This window comes from Nanorana parkeri, unplaced genomic scaffold (genome assembly GCF_000935625.1).
Source record: "Nanorana parkeri isolate BGI_ZX_2015 unplaced genomic scaffold, ASM93562v1 scaffold2191, whole genome shotgun sequence".
In the NCBI taxonomy this organism is placed as follows: Eukaryota; Metazoa; Chordata; class Amphibia; order Anura; family Dicroglossidae; genus Nanorana; species Nanorana parkeri.
The window spans coordinates 55,416-72,259 of record NW_017308459.1 but is presented as its reverse complement, the minus strand read 5'-3'; the positions used below and the strand labels follow the sequence as shown (position 1 = coordinate 72,259).

Sequence of the window (16,844 nt, the reverse complement as noted above, 5' to 3'; positions counted from 1 at the left end):
GGTAGATACAACAAACAATGGATAGGTACCACCTTTTTGGCAGCCAAAAGGTGCATCATGAGAGAGTGGCTCTCTCCACATGCCCCCACTGTACATAGGTTAAGGGAGGACTTAGTGAACCTATTTCACGTGGACAAACTGGAGGCGGAATTACACCTGGATGAAGACAATCTAATTAAGACCTTTTTCAAGAGGTGGCTCCCATTCATTGAATTTGCATTCCCACTCGCGACCCAAACAAGCATTTTGTCCCCATTTCAGTTCACTACCTACTGCTTACTACAAAATTTAGGGAACACAGGATAACTGGCCGGAATAAGGGCGGGTTTATTGCCTCTTCCATCTCTCATCTTTTAGGGTATACTTAAGGTTGACCTGGGCTATTACCAGGGTCTATTATGGGAGATGGGGCAGGTGGGGGCGGTCTATAGCCGCATGCTCCAGGACAGGACCGAGAGGGGGTTGTGTTGACTCTTACGGATACCTTAGATATCGACATTACTTATAAATGTATGGACCATACCTTGTTTTGGTTTGAGTTTTTTTTTTTCTTTTTTTTCTTTTGTTTTGATGTTTTGATGTTTTTGTTTGGATGGTAATGCTCTCAAGGGTGGGTACGACTGTAACCAATACCATGGATACTCCTACATTCTCGCCGATGTCGAGAAGACCTTACCTGAGCCCTCTAAACCTACCAAGATTTTGTGTAAAGCTAATGCCTACATTTCAACGCTGTCAGACTCTGTATTGCTATACATGTTTGTATGATTACTTTTGTTATGCTATTGTTACTATACATGATCATCCAATAAAATTGTTTGGAAAAAAAAAATACTTCCTTTTTCTTTCCTTAATGTGTATTGCAGCAAACTGTGATGTGTCGGAAAATGTTTTGATCCATTCAAACGCAGTATGTTTGATTTTCAGGCTCTTACTTATAAATCTATAGCTTGTTGCTATTAATTGGAGCACTGTACAGAAGACGTATTGGACCACTGGAGACCTGGACTGCTGTGTTCTGTGTTTAACAGCCATCCAGATGGGTGTTGCTAGGCGCATGCCTCAGGTCTACTCAGTGCCCCAGGGGTCATTTGACATGATCCCAAATACGGTCCTTTCATTCTGGTCGTCCAATAATGTTAGATAGATCTTTAAAAATGGCAGGTTATTTAACCCCTTAACGACCAAGACCTTTTTTAAATTTTTTGTTTACATGTTTGTAGGATAGTGTACAATGTGCAATATGGAAAAAGGCCACTAGATATCCCCATTTAGATCCTGTAGATAAAGTAGCTCTGGCCTAAGGAAGACTCGGTGTTCCAGGAGTGCTAATATATAGGGGGCACCAGAGAGGAGTGGAGGGAGAAGACAGGAGACGAGAACGGTATGCAGAGTCTCTGGATAGAGACTGATTTTCAATAGAGGCTGGTCCATGCGAAGGAAGGACCAAGCCTATCATTATGTAGGTGTTGTAGCGAGTCCCCAGTTTCCCCTGGTGGGGGAAGCAACAATGGCAGGACTGTCTAAGATGGGACTCCATGGGAAACTAGAAGTGTTGCATGCTGGGAACACTAATCTATGGGCCTTCGGCCACCACATGCCGTGGACTCTGGGCTGCATCTGGGCTTAATCTCTCTCTCTAATGTCGGTCAACAACGAACTGTAAAGCAATGTACCGCCATCCCTCCTGGGGATGGCTGACAACTTGTATCATATCTTCAACAACCAATCCTAAGTAAAGTTATGAAAAGACTATCCATGTGGGCTGGTTCTTCTACTCCCAACCTCTGTGGTCAACTTGGCAGACAGTTTAAGGCGACCCCCTCATTCACGATATTTAAAGGAATTTTTCATTTTTTTATTGTTTCACTTTAAGTGATGGTAAATCACTGCTCCTTTAAAAACTATTTTTTTAAAGTATTTTTGTTTTCCATTGATTCCTGTCCCCCAGGTCAGTACCTGGATCCCCATACACCTTTTTATGGCCAATAAATTGCATATAAGGCTTGGAAATGGGGTCAATTGATTTTCAAAGTTCTACCCCCACAGACTTCCATTGGCTTTTAGTTCAAATTAGAACTTTTCCCATGTTCGAAAGTTCGAATTGGATGCAAACAGCGAGGTGTTCAGCCCATCACTACCAGTGAGGGGAGATCGGAAAAAATTGTATATGCACTATTGGCTGCTCAAGTCAAAGCACCTGGAAGCCCCGATCTATTACATGAACATTCCGAGGGCTCAGAACCGGGAGGTAGTGAAGGAGTGAGCATGGCAACCTGTAATAAAGACCGGTCACTGCTGCTCTCTCTCCTTGTGCAGGGTTACTGATCTTGCCTCCATTCCCTACTGTAATAAAGACCACTTGCTGCTGATCTCTCAACTCGTGCAAGGTGACTGGTCTTGTCTCCGCCCCTCCTGTAGTTTTCGACGGGTAGCCTGTAGTGGGTGGGGCCTGCTCGGTCACTCCCATGGCTATGCTCTGTGCACAGGCTATGTATTTGACCCATATTTACTAATATAGTTGCCATAGCGAACCCAAACCTATTCCCAGAGGGCTCCCAGAGAATTGGTCGACAGGTGTCATGGTATTTCGTTTTGAATATAGCCACATGTTCAATTGCAACCATCCGCTCCGGCCGATCAACGGCTCGGTGTTCTCCCTGAGCCTCGGTACAGCTGCAATGCTCAAGGTTGGTGGAGGTTTTCGAATTTTTAATCTATTGTGGCGGGAATGGATCCAGTGATGTCATTATGTATGGGAGTGGTTTATTGTTTATTCTCACTGTTTGATGCCTATATAAGGTTGATGTATCTGTTATTGAAGTGTCATTCTGAGCCTGATGAAGGGGACCCCCCGCGGCCCCGAAAGCGCTTGTGTATTGGATGGCAATGTGCCATTAAAATGGATCATTGACTAACAAAAACTGGTGTGCTGGTGACATTATTCCTTTATTCTGTGATTCACACGGTGCCTCCCGTGGTCACTACATGCACCCACCCAGCTTGGGGTTATTCTGGTTAGGAGTGCAGCAAGACATCCTGTTTTTGCCAGAGGATCTCAACACGCGCGGCACCTCTGGCAGTCGCCGGCCAGCTAAATTAGGACCCCACCTGGAGCTCCTCCCACCGGACCAGCGCTGTCAAAAAGCCCTGTTTTTTCCGCCCTCACCCTGCAGCGCCCTCAGGCGGCCGCTTGCCTTGTGGTAGCGCCGGGGTAAGTGTTTTTTCCCATAGTTCTTCTAAGGGTCACGGGAGGACATATACTAGCATCCTCCCGTGACCCAAAGCTGAGTATATTGCGAGATACAGCTCGCGGTATACTGAGACCGCCGCAGCCGGGACGGATCCCGACATCACTGTTGCGTGAGTGACAGCTGGCTCTGCCTATATAGAGGCAGAGCCAGCTCTACCCACCCCCTCCCTGTCCGTTCCGCCAGTCAGCGCTGGAGGATAGGAGCAGGGAGGGTGGGAATTCCTGCAGGGAGCCATGAGTGACAGTCATGGCTCTCTGCAGGGAGATGATCGAGGAGTGAGCGAGCGACGGTATGCATTCGCTCACCTCTCGATCTATTGAGCCGACGTGTGACTGCTTCATTGTCACACGTCGGCTTGAACTATAGTTCCCCTTCAACTGGGTGTGCAAAAGCAATTGGTTCACACAACGTGGATTTATACTTTTCGTGTCTGTTAAGCAATATATTTGGATTAAAGTTATTGTTTTCAGAGCTCAGAGGGGGGGGGTGTGTGTGTGTGTGTGTGTGATGTCATAATTATGGCTGTCTGGACTTTTATATGGGAGGTTAGCTAAAAATAACCAACTAAGCCAGCATATCTATTATCCCACAATCGCTAACCTTTGCACTGAGCATAATACATGATAATAAATGATCTGCAGAAAGCCAGTGTCACATTATAATAGTGTTTCCTATTGCTGGGAGGAGACGGAGAGAAGCTGGAATTCAGCCAGATCTGAAGAATGTCAGAAAAGTCTGTAACAAGGATCTATAAATACTGCCACTGAGTGTAAAAGTAAACCAGTCACTGCAGAGACACCGAAGGGAGAACAACCAGATCAACACAGAAAGCGCACAACAGTGAGTAGAGGAGACCAGTTTATTTGGCTTTATACTCTTTTTATATTAAGGTAAATCTGTGAGGACAGTAATATGGTAGCTGCCCTTGTTGTGTTTCTTTTTAAGAGGTTGTTATCCTCATCCTGGTGTAGTAAATCCCGGATCTGCAACAAGAATCCAGTACAGAAGGTCTCACTTTTCAGAACTCCCTGTATACAAGCACAAGCAGGGAAGTGTTTGTGATAACGCTGGAATATTGTGCTGACACTGGATATTGATAACGGCATGCTGTAGGATGATGGGATGATCAACAAGCATGTGAATGTTTCTAAAATGGTAATTTAATAAAAGTTGCTTTAACTTACCACACTATGGGATAGGGTTGCCACCTGTCCCAGATTCACCTAGACAGTCCAGGTTTTGAGTCCTGTATGTGCTGTTTCCGGGTTTCAGGCCAGCTGAGACCCAGACAGCCAGGGGAGAGAGTGGGGAGAGATATCCAGGGTAGAATGAGAGACAGCCAGGATAGAGAGTGATGAGATACAGCCAGGGTAGAAAGCAAGGAGAGATAGCCAGGGGAGACAGTAATGCGAGACAGCCAGGGTAGAGAGTGATGAGAGACAGACAGGGGAGAGAGCGAAGAGAGACAGTCAGGAAAGAGAGCGAGAAGAAACAGTCAGGAGAGAGAGCAAGGAGAGAGCGAGGAAAGACAGCCAGAAGAGAGAGCGAAGAGAGACAGCCAGGAGAGGCAGCCAGGAGAGAGTGAGGAGAGACAGCAAGGAGAGAGAACAAGGAGAGACAGCCAGGAGAGAGAGAAAGTAAAGAGCGAGGAAAGACAGCCAAAAAGAGAGCGAAAAGAGACAGCCAGAAGAGCAAGCAAGTAGAGACAGCCAGGGGAGAGAGCGAGGAGAGACAGACAGGAGAGAGAGCGAGGAGAGACAGACAGGAGAGAGAGCGAGGAGAGACAGACAGGAGAGAGAGAGCGAGGAGAGACAGACAGGAGAGAGAGCGAGGAGAGATAGCAAGCAATACATCTGCCTGAAGCAGAACCTCTGAGCCCTTCAAGACTTATCTACAGTGGGGCAAAAAAGTATTTAGTCAGCCACCAATTGTGCAAGTTCTCCTACTTAAAAAGATGAGAGAGACCTGTAATTGGCATCATAGGTAGACCTCAACTATAAAAGACAAAATGAGAAAACAAATCCAGACAAATCACATTGGCTGATTTGGAACGAATTTATTTGCAAATTATGGTGACTGTGAATCCTGGACAGGTGGCAACCTTAATACATGCTTTTCTTACCTAATTGACTCATTAGGTCCTTGGTGCCCAACACACAGCTTCCTCACACCCCAGGCTGAGTCTGACACCTTTCGGGCACTTGGGCAGCAGAGTGGCTCTCTGCATTCCAGCACTCGAGTTATTGACATAAATTGCATTGCATTCGATTAATTGACATAAAGCCAGTATTGTCAGGCAATGTGACCTTTGCCCGACAGTAGAAATATAGTCCCAGGGAGTCATCAGGATGCAAGAGCTGCACAGGAACATGAGATCTGGTAAGTAGAAGGTGGTTAACAGAACTGCGACTGACCAGCAATGCAAATGTGTGGGGGCGGGGGGATTCAAAAACTATGGCTCCCACCATCAATGCAGGGAGGGAGTTAACAGCATACTGTCACTACTCTAATTTTCCACCTTGCTCCGTGTCTCTATCTAAAAGTGTAAACCTAATCTGCTGTGCTCAAATAGTATATGCTACTCCCTAAATGCAAATAGATCGGCACTGCACTTGGATCTAGTATTGCAACAACAAATGTGTCCTTAAATAGAATGAGTCTATACTGTACTCATACCCGGTAGCAATATTGCAACATTAATGAATGTGCCTTTAAGAAGTTCCAGGAGTATATAAATATTAATGTGATAGAATCCTAAAAACAACAGCATAAAAGGCTTGAATACAATTAAAGGAGAACTATGGGGCACACAAACTAGCGTCCTCCCGTCACCCTAGGCTCAGTATACTGAGTATACTGAGACACCGCAGTATAACGCGAGCTGCTGCTCGCGGTATACTGAGACGCCGCAGCTGAAGCGGATCCTGACAATTGTGCCGGGATCCGCCCAGCTCCGTGACTGACAGCTGGCTCTGCCCATCTAAAGGCATAGGATATAGGATAGTTCGCCATGTACTGTACATTGAACATCATATTGAGTTATTGTACTGAAGCACTTTGCTCATGACCTCTGCAGTGGTTTTAATGATAAGAGACGATATATTGAGTGAATACAGCCACAGATTGATTTGGACAATTTTAGGGATTCACCGATAGTCATAGCAGTATTGATATTGGTGCCAATACTGGGCATTTACACGAGTATTCCCACTAATGAAATGCCCCGATAGCAAAAACCGATACCGGCGCTTTAATTTGTCAAATGGAAGCTGCTGCCTTAGGTTCCACGCTTGCTGGGGACCTTGCGGCAGCCTTCTTGGGAATCATGTGGCAACTGTTTACAGCACTTCCACCAACCCACAAATCTCTCCCTCCTGAGACCCTCCGCCTGAGATATCAAGCCAGCACCCCGGAGCAGAGCCGCAGCACAGAGTATGTAGCAATTTTATATACTATTATTCTGTATTGAAATGTATGGCTGGGATTTGTAGTCCTCTATAGCCGTGGCCATTCGGCATTGCTGTATAGTGTATTGCTGGGATTTGTAGTCCTCTATAGCCGGTGCCATCCTGCATTGCTGTATAATGTATTGCTGGGATTTGTAGTCCTTTATAGCCGGTGGTATTCTGCATTGCTGTATAAAGTATTGCTGGGATTTGTAGTCCTCCATAAACCCGGTGCCATTCTGTATTGCTGTATAATGTATAGCTGGGATTTGTAGTCCTCTGTAGCGGGTACTCTTCTGCATTGCTGTAAAATGTATTGCTAGGATTTGTAGTCCTCTATAGCGGGTGCTCTTCTGCATTGCTGTATAATGTATTGCTTTGATTTGTAGTCCTCTATAGCCGGTGCCATTCGGCACTGCTGTAAAAAATGTATTGCTGCGATTTGTATTCTCTCTACAGCTTCGAGTCAGTGGCGGAGCTACAAGGGTCGCAGCTGCAACTGCGCCCTGGCGCTCCACCGCTGTCCTAAAATCATTAGTCTGTATTGTTTTAGAAAAACTGTCACATGACACAAATAAAAAGAAATTGGTATCGGTGAGTACTTGAGGAAAAGTATGGGTACTGGTGCTTGGTCTGGAGAAAAATCGCTGCTTCTTTACACTATGCTTTTTGTACTTTGTATATTGATTGAAAGCACCTTTTGAACATAGCACTATTTTATAAAGAGGGGGCTGTATGCACTTTAATTGTATTCAAGCACTTTATGCTGTTGTTTTTAGAAGATTATATGTAGGAAAATATTATTATTATTATTATTATACAGGATTTATATAGCGCCAACAGTTTGCGCAGCGCTTTACAATATAAGGAAGACATTACAATCACAATAGAAACCAAGACAAGATGGTAAGGAGGGCCCGGCCCCTGAGGGTTTACAATCTAATATCATATTATTATTTATGCACTACTGACAATTCTTAAAGGCACATTCAATATTGTTGCAGTATTGCTCTAGAGTACAGTGCAGAATAATTTTAACACAAACACATTTATTGTAGTCATACTAGTATTTAGTGTGGGGCAGATCTATTTGCATTGTCACTAACCGCCAATGAAGAAGGGGTTAAAGACTACTGCCACTGGCCGCAAATGTGGAGGTTATTATAGCTTCCACTTACACCAATGCTGAGGGTTATTACTGGGGCCACTTACACAAACGCAGGAAGGTATTAATGGGGCCGCTAACATCATTGCTAGGAGTTATTATTGTGCCCACTAACACCAATGATAAGGGTAATTATTGTGTTAACTTATACCTACGCTGGGGTTTTGTATTGTGGCCACTTACATCAATGCTGGAGGTTATAATTGTGGCCATTTACACCAATCATAGAGGGTTATTATTGCATCCACTGATACCATTGCTGGGCATTACTATTGTGACTACTTACACCAATGCTTGGGTTATAGCCACTCACTAGAGGGGGTTATGGCCACTCACAACTTATAGAAATGTTGTGGGTTATAATTGTGGCCACTGACACCATTGTTGGAAGCTACTATTACTTCCACTAACAATAACAATGGGGCTTATTTTACTCCAAATTTCTTTTTATTGTGCTTTGCGGTAAGGACTGATGCAATGCACAATAAAGAGAAGGACTGCTTCCCAAATATTAAATTGTATAACATGGCTTGCTTGCTCACCCATGCACTAGATTGGTTATCAGATAGTTCTATGGTTATCAGATAGTTCTATGTATTCAAATACAGACCTGGAAGCGGAAATAGTAGCACCATGAGACTTAAAAGCGATTCTCCATTGTAGAATTCTCATGCTGCCCCAAGGAATTCAACAAAATGCTCTTCATAGGGATACCATCATTGTGTGGCGAGAAACTCAGAAGGCACTGCAATTCTCTCCATATATGTCGATTTACAACCCTTTCTTGGGAAACCCCGTGTTCTCGCAAAGTATCGATTACGCAGCTTTTCATTAATGGAGGGACAAAGGATTACTAAACTGGCGACAACTGTTTCATCCACGCACCTGCCAGCCTCTCTCTTTTCAGGATCTGATGCTAAAATTCCAATTACCTGGAGCTGATTTTCTGCATTACTTGCAACTTAGATCAACCTGGAGGGAGTATGGGGTACACCCAAGGCACTGTTCTCTTCTTCCTTCCTGGACATTCTCATATCGGATAGATCATATTCCATTTCAACAACGTACCCCAGGCTCCAAACTCTATTCCTCACCCCTCTCTCCTCCTCAAATGTGAGGCAATGGGAAAGAGACTTTGATGACCCAGATATGTTGGATAAAATCCTCCGAGGCTATAATACGATAAGAGCTGTAGCTACGAATGAAACATGGAGGGAGACCCAATTCAAGATCATTCACAGAGTCTATTTCCCATTCTTTCGGCCTCCAGACACCGGGGTCGGGACCCCTCCCGTGCGATCAATGACCTCCACTTGTCTGAAATGCGCGTGCCTCAGAGCCCCATTACACCATTGCTTGTGGAGTTGCCCCTCTATATCCCGCTTCTGGACACAAACGCTCATGTACATCAAATCTGTTCTCTCCTGGCAACCGGATTTGCATCCTGCCTTTTGTCTCTTTGGTTTCCTTGCACCCTCTGGAGAGGGTCGGGGACCGTACGGGGAAAAGGCATGGACTGGGCCCACCTATGCCTTCTGGTGGCAAGACGATGCATAATGAGGCACTGGAACTCTCCAATGGCCCTGACGATAACAGAGATTACAAAGGATCTTAAACTGCTGATGTGTAAGGACAAACTGGATGCAGAGATGCATAAAGATGTCTGTTCTACGCTTTTCTATCACGATGGAGATATTTTATTAGTATCGCTTACTCTATGGAGGAAATCCATCAAATTGTCAAGCCCTTCGGCTACACTGAATGGTACCTGACCAATGCCTTGTCGAATGCCTTGGGGGTCCTGCAGATAGGCCAGGATTGACAACCTCCTTTGGAGGCAGGCCTTAGAATAAAGGGGTAATGCTTGTTGGCACTGTATGAATACTTGTTTATAGAGGGAGCACTGCTTTGCGTGCTCCATTCACCATGTATATGTTAATGGATGGATTGTTATGGCTGTGATCAACCACTGCGTGGTATGCTTATGACTTTGAAATGATGAAAATTGTTTTACAAATGTAAAAATTGCTGAAAATGTAATAAAATATATATATATATTTTGGTAAAGAGAAGGACTGGATTTTTCAGACATTGAGATGCTTTAGAGCCTATTCTTTTTGAATGTGCTCCCAAACTTGACGCAATGCACCTCGACACATGAAAACATGTTGCTACTGTTCAGCCCTCTGGAAGTGTCAGGGCTTGCCCTTGAGGCCCTCTAAATGTGTTGGCCATCATTGCAAACACTATGGAAGCCATGTTGCCAGTAAGCCCGGAGCCTACAAGCTGAATTTTAGGCAAACATCTACAATGTGTATGTGTACATTGAAACTCTACAATCTAAGGGGAATGCCTCTCTTAGATAGTTGTGACCAGAATATGTGCCCCCATTGAAAGATTTACCTTCAGATGTTCTAGTGACATTTTGGATCTCCAAACACTTTCTATTTTAGGGTGGTGGTCACCAGGACAAACAAAGTAAAAAAAAAAAATTAAGAGGTTCAATTCTTCCCTTCTGTTTTCCTTTTCTTAGATATCATTGGCAACACAATCACCATGGACCTTGTCACAATCCTTTTATCTGTCATGGTCATCCTCTTTTTGGCCAATATTTACCGCAAGCAAAAGAGACAAGAATACAAGAATTTACCTCCTGGGCCTAGACCTTTACCCCTCATTGGAAATCTGCACTTGATTGATAAAAAACAACCTGACAAAACAGTTTTTGAGGTAAAATAACCATCTTGCAAACTCTGCAGATGTTCTGTTGATGTCAAGTAGACATGTGCACTGGCAAAACATTTGTTTAGATAAGTTTCATTTTAATTTGGATTTTGTGTTATTTAGTTTTTCAGATTCGGGTGTGAAAGTCAATTCGGATTCAGAATTCGGATCCGGACAAAATTAGTTAGCGGTAGTTCATTCAAACGTTTGTTTTCGTTTCTTATTCGTTGCGTTCATTCGTTCGTTTGTTGCAGCAAAGTGACATTTGAGGGGGGAAAATGTTTTTCTCCTTCTCTAATGTCACTTTGCTGCAACGAACGAACGAAACGAATAAGAAACGAAAACAAAACAAATGTTCGAACGAACTACCGCTAACGAATTTCGGAAATGGAAATTCGGATTTGTTTGCATTCGTTATATCTGTAATTCGGAATTCGGATACATCCGAATTTCCCAAAATTCGTCCGAATTTCGCTTTGGAACAAACCGCATCGCACATGTCTACTGTCAAGGACAACCCTGATAAAAAAAACAACTTATGAGTATCAAAATGATGCATCTGACTGGCATTCCTTCCACCTGTTCAACAGTTTTTGCAGCACTGAATATAGACATCACTGGTTACCAGGACCATAGCGAGGGTGAGGAAACTGAGGATCTTGCTTCGGGTGCAGGTGCGGGGGAGCACAGCAGGTGCTCAGCACGACACTGAGAAGTGGGGCGGCACGGCCTGCAGCTTCTTCTCTGGATCCCCGCTGCTCTCCCCATCTCTATGGGCAGAGGCAGCGGGGATCCGAGGAAAAGAGAAGCACTGCAGCTGGCAGGGGAGAGAGAGCCGCTCAGCCAGGATCTGACAGCCGGTGGCGCTCTCTCTCCTCATCGCTCAGCCATGCAGCTGTGACAGCGACTCCCTCCCGCGCCCCTTCCCTCTCCCCCGGCTGGCTGCAGAACTTCACTTCTTCTCACATCCCCGCTGCCTCTACCCACACAGGTGGGGGAAAGCAGCAGAGATTCCGAGGAAAAGCTGCAGGCTGTGCCGCCCCTCTGTGCATGGCCGAGCGGCGGAGGATCGGTAGATATCAGTGATGGATCGGTACATATCAGTGATGTGACAAAGTAGTCACCGCTCCAAGCTCACTCCCGTGATAGACTACAATCTCAATACAAATGAGTAAACTAAACATGAGATTGTAATCCATCACAGGAGTGAGCTTGGAGCGGTGACTACTTTACAACACACACAGGGACCATGGGGAACAAAAGTCGCCACCCTCCAGAAGGAAGGACAGTGTCGGCTCCAATTCAGAGATGATTTGAGGATCTACAGCCGAGTGATACACAAATAAGGTCCAGTATTGTTCATAGTTACAGTATAAAAATGTATTTTTAAGATGTAACTCCTCAGTTTAGTGTCACTTTAAAGTGTAACTCCAATTTTGTAATCACCACCACATGAACTACATTCAGTGCAAGGAGTTTAAAAGTTTTTGAAAAAGCACAGTGTTCCTTTAACTACAACATACATACACATAAATACATACATACATACATACATACATACATACAAGAATAAACAATGTACTTGCACATAGAAGGAGGGGATCTCATGAATGCAAAATGTAGGCTGTTAACTGTTTTCGATTGTTTGTTGCATTTGCAGCTGGCTAAGAAGTATGGCCCAGTATTGACTTTTCATTTCGGAATGAAACAAGTCATCTTCTTGTGTGGCTATGACACTGTTAAAGATGCTCTCCTCAACCATGGTGAAGAATTTTCTAACAGACCACAGTTGCCAATAACAGCTAAAACAACAAAAGACAATGGTAACCATGATATTATTATTTTTTTTTTCATTCAAAAGGCCAACAATGCGCTTTTGTAGCATTGCTTGTTTTCTGTAATACTCTGTTCAATAAGTGCAAATGTGTTGATCATGCCAGGAATCCATTGAGCTGGATAACATCCTGTGATGCACTGTTATCAGTTAGCAATGTTCTCAAGTATCTCTGTAGTCTACAGAACACCTTCCCCTATGTTGAAAAGAAGAGGTGAGGGGGGAGGTTTTCCATGGTCCTGTTTCCTGCATGCAATGGCAAGTTAAGGTCCGAGATAAAATGAAGTAAACAATATTGCTATTAACAGTCCTGGATCCGTATTCTGGGCAGCATTTGTATCTGGTGGTTATATTGTGGACACAAAAAACAAAAACATATTACATTCCTTCGGTTCAGGTGTCTTTTTTTCTAATGGGGAGAGCTGGAAGGCAATGAGAAGATTCACCATTTCAACACTCCGAGATTACGGAATGGGGAGAAAAGCGATAGAAGACAAGATCAGTGAAGAAGCTGAATGTTTGGTGCAGGCGATAAAAGCGCATGGAGGTGATTGTTTTGCAACTTCCGTGTCTTCTTTAGTATTCACTTTATACCCTATATAAGAAAGAAATATTATTATCCTTTATTTACTGTTTAAGTATTTATTTTCTTGCAAATATATTTGCATGTGTCACGTCCCTGATTGGAGACTGGGTGACGAGACTTCCCTTACACCTCGTGTCTTAAAGACTCTGGAGTTGGGAACAGAATCTGAGTGGACAGTGAGTGGCACAGGTGTCAGTGGTGATCACATCATGCAAGCTGGAGTCCAGGCACTGGATACGGTCAAGCAGAGCTTAAGTCGAAACCAGGCAGGCAGCGGTGTGCAGAGCAGAATCCAAAATCGTGGTCAAACAAGGCATGGGTCACACCAGTCAGGCAGTGAGGTACAAAGGCAGGAGACAGAGGCAGATCCACAACAAGCAGAAGGTTAGGGGCAGGCAGCAATCAAAGGGGTCAGGGATAGACCGGGTCAGAAGTCAGCAAGATCACTAGAGGCAATGGAAATAAAGGCAAAGCTGAAAAACAATCCAGCAACTTGGAGTCAGGGAGGCCAGTTGAAATAGGGTGATTTATTAGGAAACAGCATCACTTCCTGTGCACCATGTGGCATGTTTTAGCGCGGCCATTTCATTGCACACGCACATGCGCGCAAGTGCTCGTTTACCTGTGGTATGGAAAACGGGACCCCGCAAATGCGCAGTAGCAGGTGGTTTCTGACAATATGCTACTGGAATAAAGTATAAGTTCCCACTTGATGACCATTCCCATTTGTTCCTATATTGGCAGATCAAGCTGTCTGTCTTGACTAAGGTAGTTTAGAGGCCCCTGTATCCACTTAAGCCCTTTACAACATCATCCCCAAATCCTCGCCCTGCTCTAAACAATACCAATACACCAGGCAATGGAGTTCAATGGCCAGTGTAGCCTTTTATTAACAAACAAGTATAAAGAACATATTTATAAATAACAAACGGTAACAAACAATACTCAGACCGTATGAAACATTAGGTTTCAGGTCCCTGAAGGCATTATGAATCGTAAACAAAAGTTTGCATCTGAGGTCACATTTTCAAAATTTTGGATGAAAGCTGAATGAATCCTGGGGGGAAACATGTATAATAAGAGCCCTTAGTCTATTATTCATGTATTTAGTGTGATTTTTTTTATTTGCCTCTTTTTTTATTTCTAGGAAAACCTTTTGATATTCAGACCATCATTAATGCTGCAGTGGCCAATATAATCATCTCTATACTGCTTGGTCACCGATTCAGTTATGATGATCCCACTATACTGAGGCTGATGGGTTTAATTGATGAAAGCATGTACCTTGCGGGTACCCCCATGGCCATGGTAAGTTGCTTCTTTTGCGTGTGTGGGTAAGAGTTCTTCCGAATGTATTTGCTGCTTGGTCACCACTGAAGACTTTGCAAAAGGTCCTCTGTGATTAAAGGTAAAGACACTGCCAAACATTTGTGAAAAAGTTGTGTGTTCAGATTAATTTCCAACTTCTTTGTAATGTTTTTTTCCTTTTGTTTTGGATACAGTAGATCATGTTTAGAACTAGGAATGCTACAAAATTTCAGCTGCCTAAACATTTCGGACAAAAATGGTACTTTGGTCAAAGTGCCAAAAGTACCATATTTTGGCAGAAAATGCAGTGCATCTGTTATTTCTTTCCTCCCCGCTGGGTGCTGGTCTGTGTCCCCGGTGACACAGCACAGAGTCCAGCGGGGAGGGGAGAAACTGTCAGGAGGCTGAGCGGGGCAGGGACAAAAGGGCTGTCAGCGGTGTCAGCTGTGCCACTGGAGGCAGAGTTCTCCTCCTGCACTGCTCCTCCCATCCTCCTGTGACAGGCAGATCAGGATGGAGACTGGTGCCGCGAGGAGGCAGCTCTGCCTACTGTGACAGTGAGTCAGGATGGAGAGCAGTTACAAGCACTCAGCAATCAGCTGATGTGAATGCTTGCAAATAATTGAGGACATAGTATGCTTACTGTGTCCCCAATTATGAATGAACAGGAAGTGTTCTACATCACTTCCGGTTCATTCATGAGTGTGGACATGGTAAACATACTATCTTCACAGCTTATGAATGGACAGGAGCAGTCAGTATAGAGGATTCCTGTTCATTCATAACAAGGGCTGCAGAAAAAGAGATTGAGGACTCTGTGTATCTCTTTTTCTATTTCAAAAGGAAAATACCAGGGGTCTGTTTAGAACCCCGATATTGCCCCCAACAGTAAAGTAAAAAAAAAATATTAAAACAATTTTTTTTAAAGGTTAGAAAAAAATTTAGGGCTGGTAATGATTAAAATTTTCGTGTTCGATTAATCTAAATTTTTTTAATCGATTATCGCACATACAGATCCAACTACATTGGCCTATACACATACAGCACAGCAATGAAGTAATAAAATGAACTAGGATCACACTAATCCAGCACGTTATTAATCTCACGTGCCCCACTCAATATGGCCGCCGCTTGAGTGGGGCAACTCAGAATAATAACGTGCTGGATTACTAATGTATTTACATAGTATAGTAAAACAGCAAAGCCCTAAGGGTGATTTAAACATAAGTATTAGCTTAATATTTGAAGTAGCAGCACCTGTCCATTCCATTTCATGTAAGGAACTGATTGCAACATATCAGTAAATTTTAATGGGCACATTTCTGGGAGCGAGATGGGGGAAGGGGGTTAATGGAGAGCCACATAGTGCATATATATAAGTTTTTAAGATAAGACAGAAGCTTGGTGCTTCTTGGGCAAACTCACCGGCCCAAGTGGCTCCGTCGACTAACAAAGGGAAGGGGGGAGGAGTCCGGTGACATCACGGACATAGACGTCACCGGACTCCTCCCCCCTTCCCTTCGTTAGCCTGCGGAGAGGCGAGTCTTTTCCTTTTCGATCAAAATAATTTTAATCGATCAAAAAGTGTAACGATTTAATCGAGGAATTAATCGTTAATTTCAACAGCCCTAAAAAAAATATAATTTTCTGACAAACTGTCAAGTTTTGTCATTTGCTCTCTGTGTCCTATTAAAAAGATTAGCACAACGCAACATGAAGGCACTTGTGAGCATAGAGCAAAGTTACATAATGAACAAGAGTTATGTTTCAATGCAATCATAAATAATGGATGTAGAAGGAACAAACTAGGAATAAATAGTAAAAAATGACACAGCACACAAACTTTAGATACAACAACTAGGTTCGTCCAGGTTTTCCTGATTGTAACTGGGATCTGGAGATTTCGTAGAGCTCTGGATGGGATGAGATCTCCAGTCCTGGTGCCAGGTGTTACCAATGACCAGCCTGGGCTGATCAGGTGGCTGAGAGCAGCCTCATAAGGAAGCCAGCCCAGAGCTCAGGAGGAGTGTTGCAGTTGTGTGGGTGCAGGAAGCACAGGGCCACAGCAGACTCAGGTGTGTGTGGAACAGCCGGGGAAGGCTGTGAGAGGTCGGGAAGGTCGGTGACCCTAGGACCGCTGGGACACACTGCTGAGAGAGCAGCGTGAGGGCTCATGAGGAAAGCTACTGAGCCATATAAAAGGATTGTCTTATGTTGCTGTTGCTGCAAGCTATTTTGTGTTTGCCCTTGTGTGTGTCTCAGTGCAAGGAGAGACAGTGTGCTGAATGCAGCAAGTTCTGTATTTGGAGCCAAGCCTGTCAGCAGGACAGGGTTCTGTGGATGGACTGTTACTGTCCCCATAGAGGAAACGGACCCAGCTCAGCGGACTATAGCTAATACCCAGTAAGGCTCAGTGGAGCGGACTTATATTTGTTTATGACAATTTAATTTTTTGGGCTGGATGCCTGTAATCTTTTTTTTGTCAATTGATTGCTGTCTGGAATTAAAGCTGGTGTTTATGTTGAAA

General features: G+C 44.0%; 1 protein-coding gene across 1 annotated transcript in view; it reads left to right on the top strand.

The window, feature by feature from the left end:
* The first annotated feature begins 10,421 nt into the window (after positions 1–10,421).
* The window catches only part of LOC108800996 (cytochrome P450 2C5-like), a 15,117-nt gene continuing 8,694 nt past the window's right edge, over positions 10,422–16,844 (top strand). Inside the window, exons 1-4 of the mRNA XM_018572975.1 lie at positions 10,422–10,595; positions 12,250–12,412; positions 12,821–12,970; positions 14,157–14,317. Of these exons, the coding sequence (XP_018428477.1) occupies positions 10,422–10,595; positions 12,250–12,412; positions 12,821–12,970; positions 14,157–14,317 (648 nt within the window). The remainder of the gene's footprint in view (positions 10,596–12,249; positions 12,413–12,820; positions 12,971–14,156; positions 14,318–16,844) is intronic.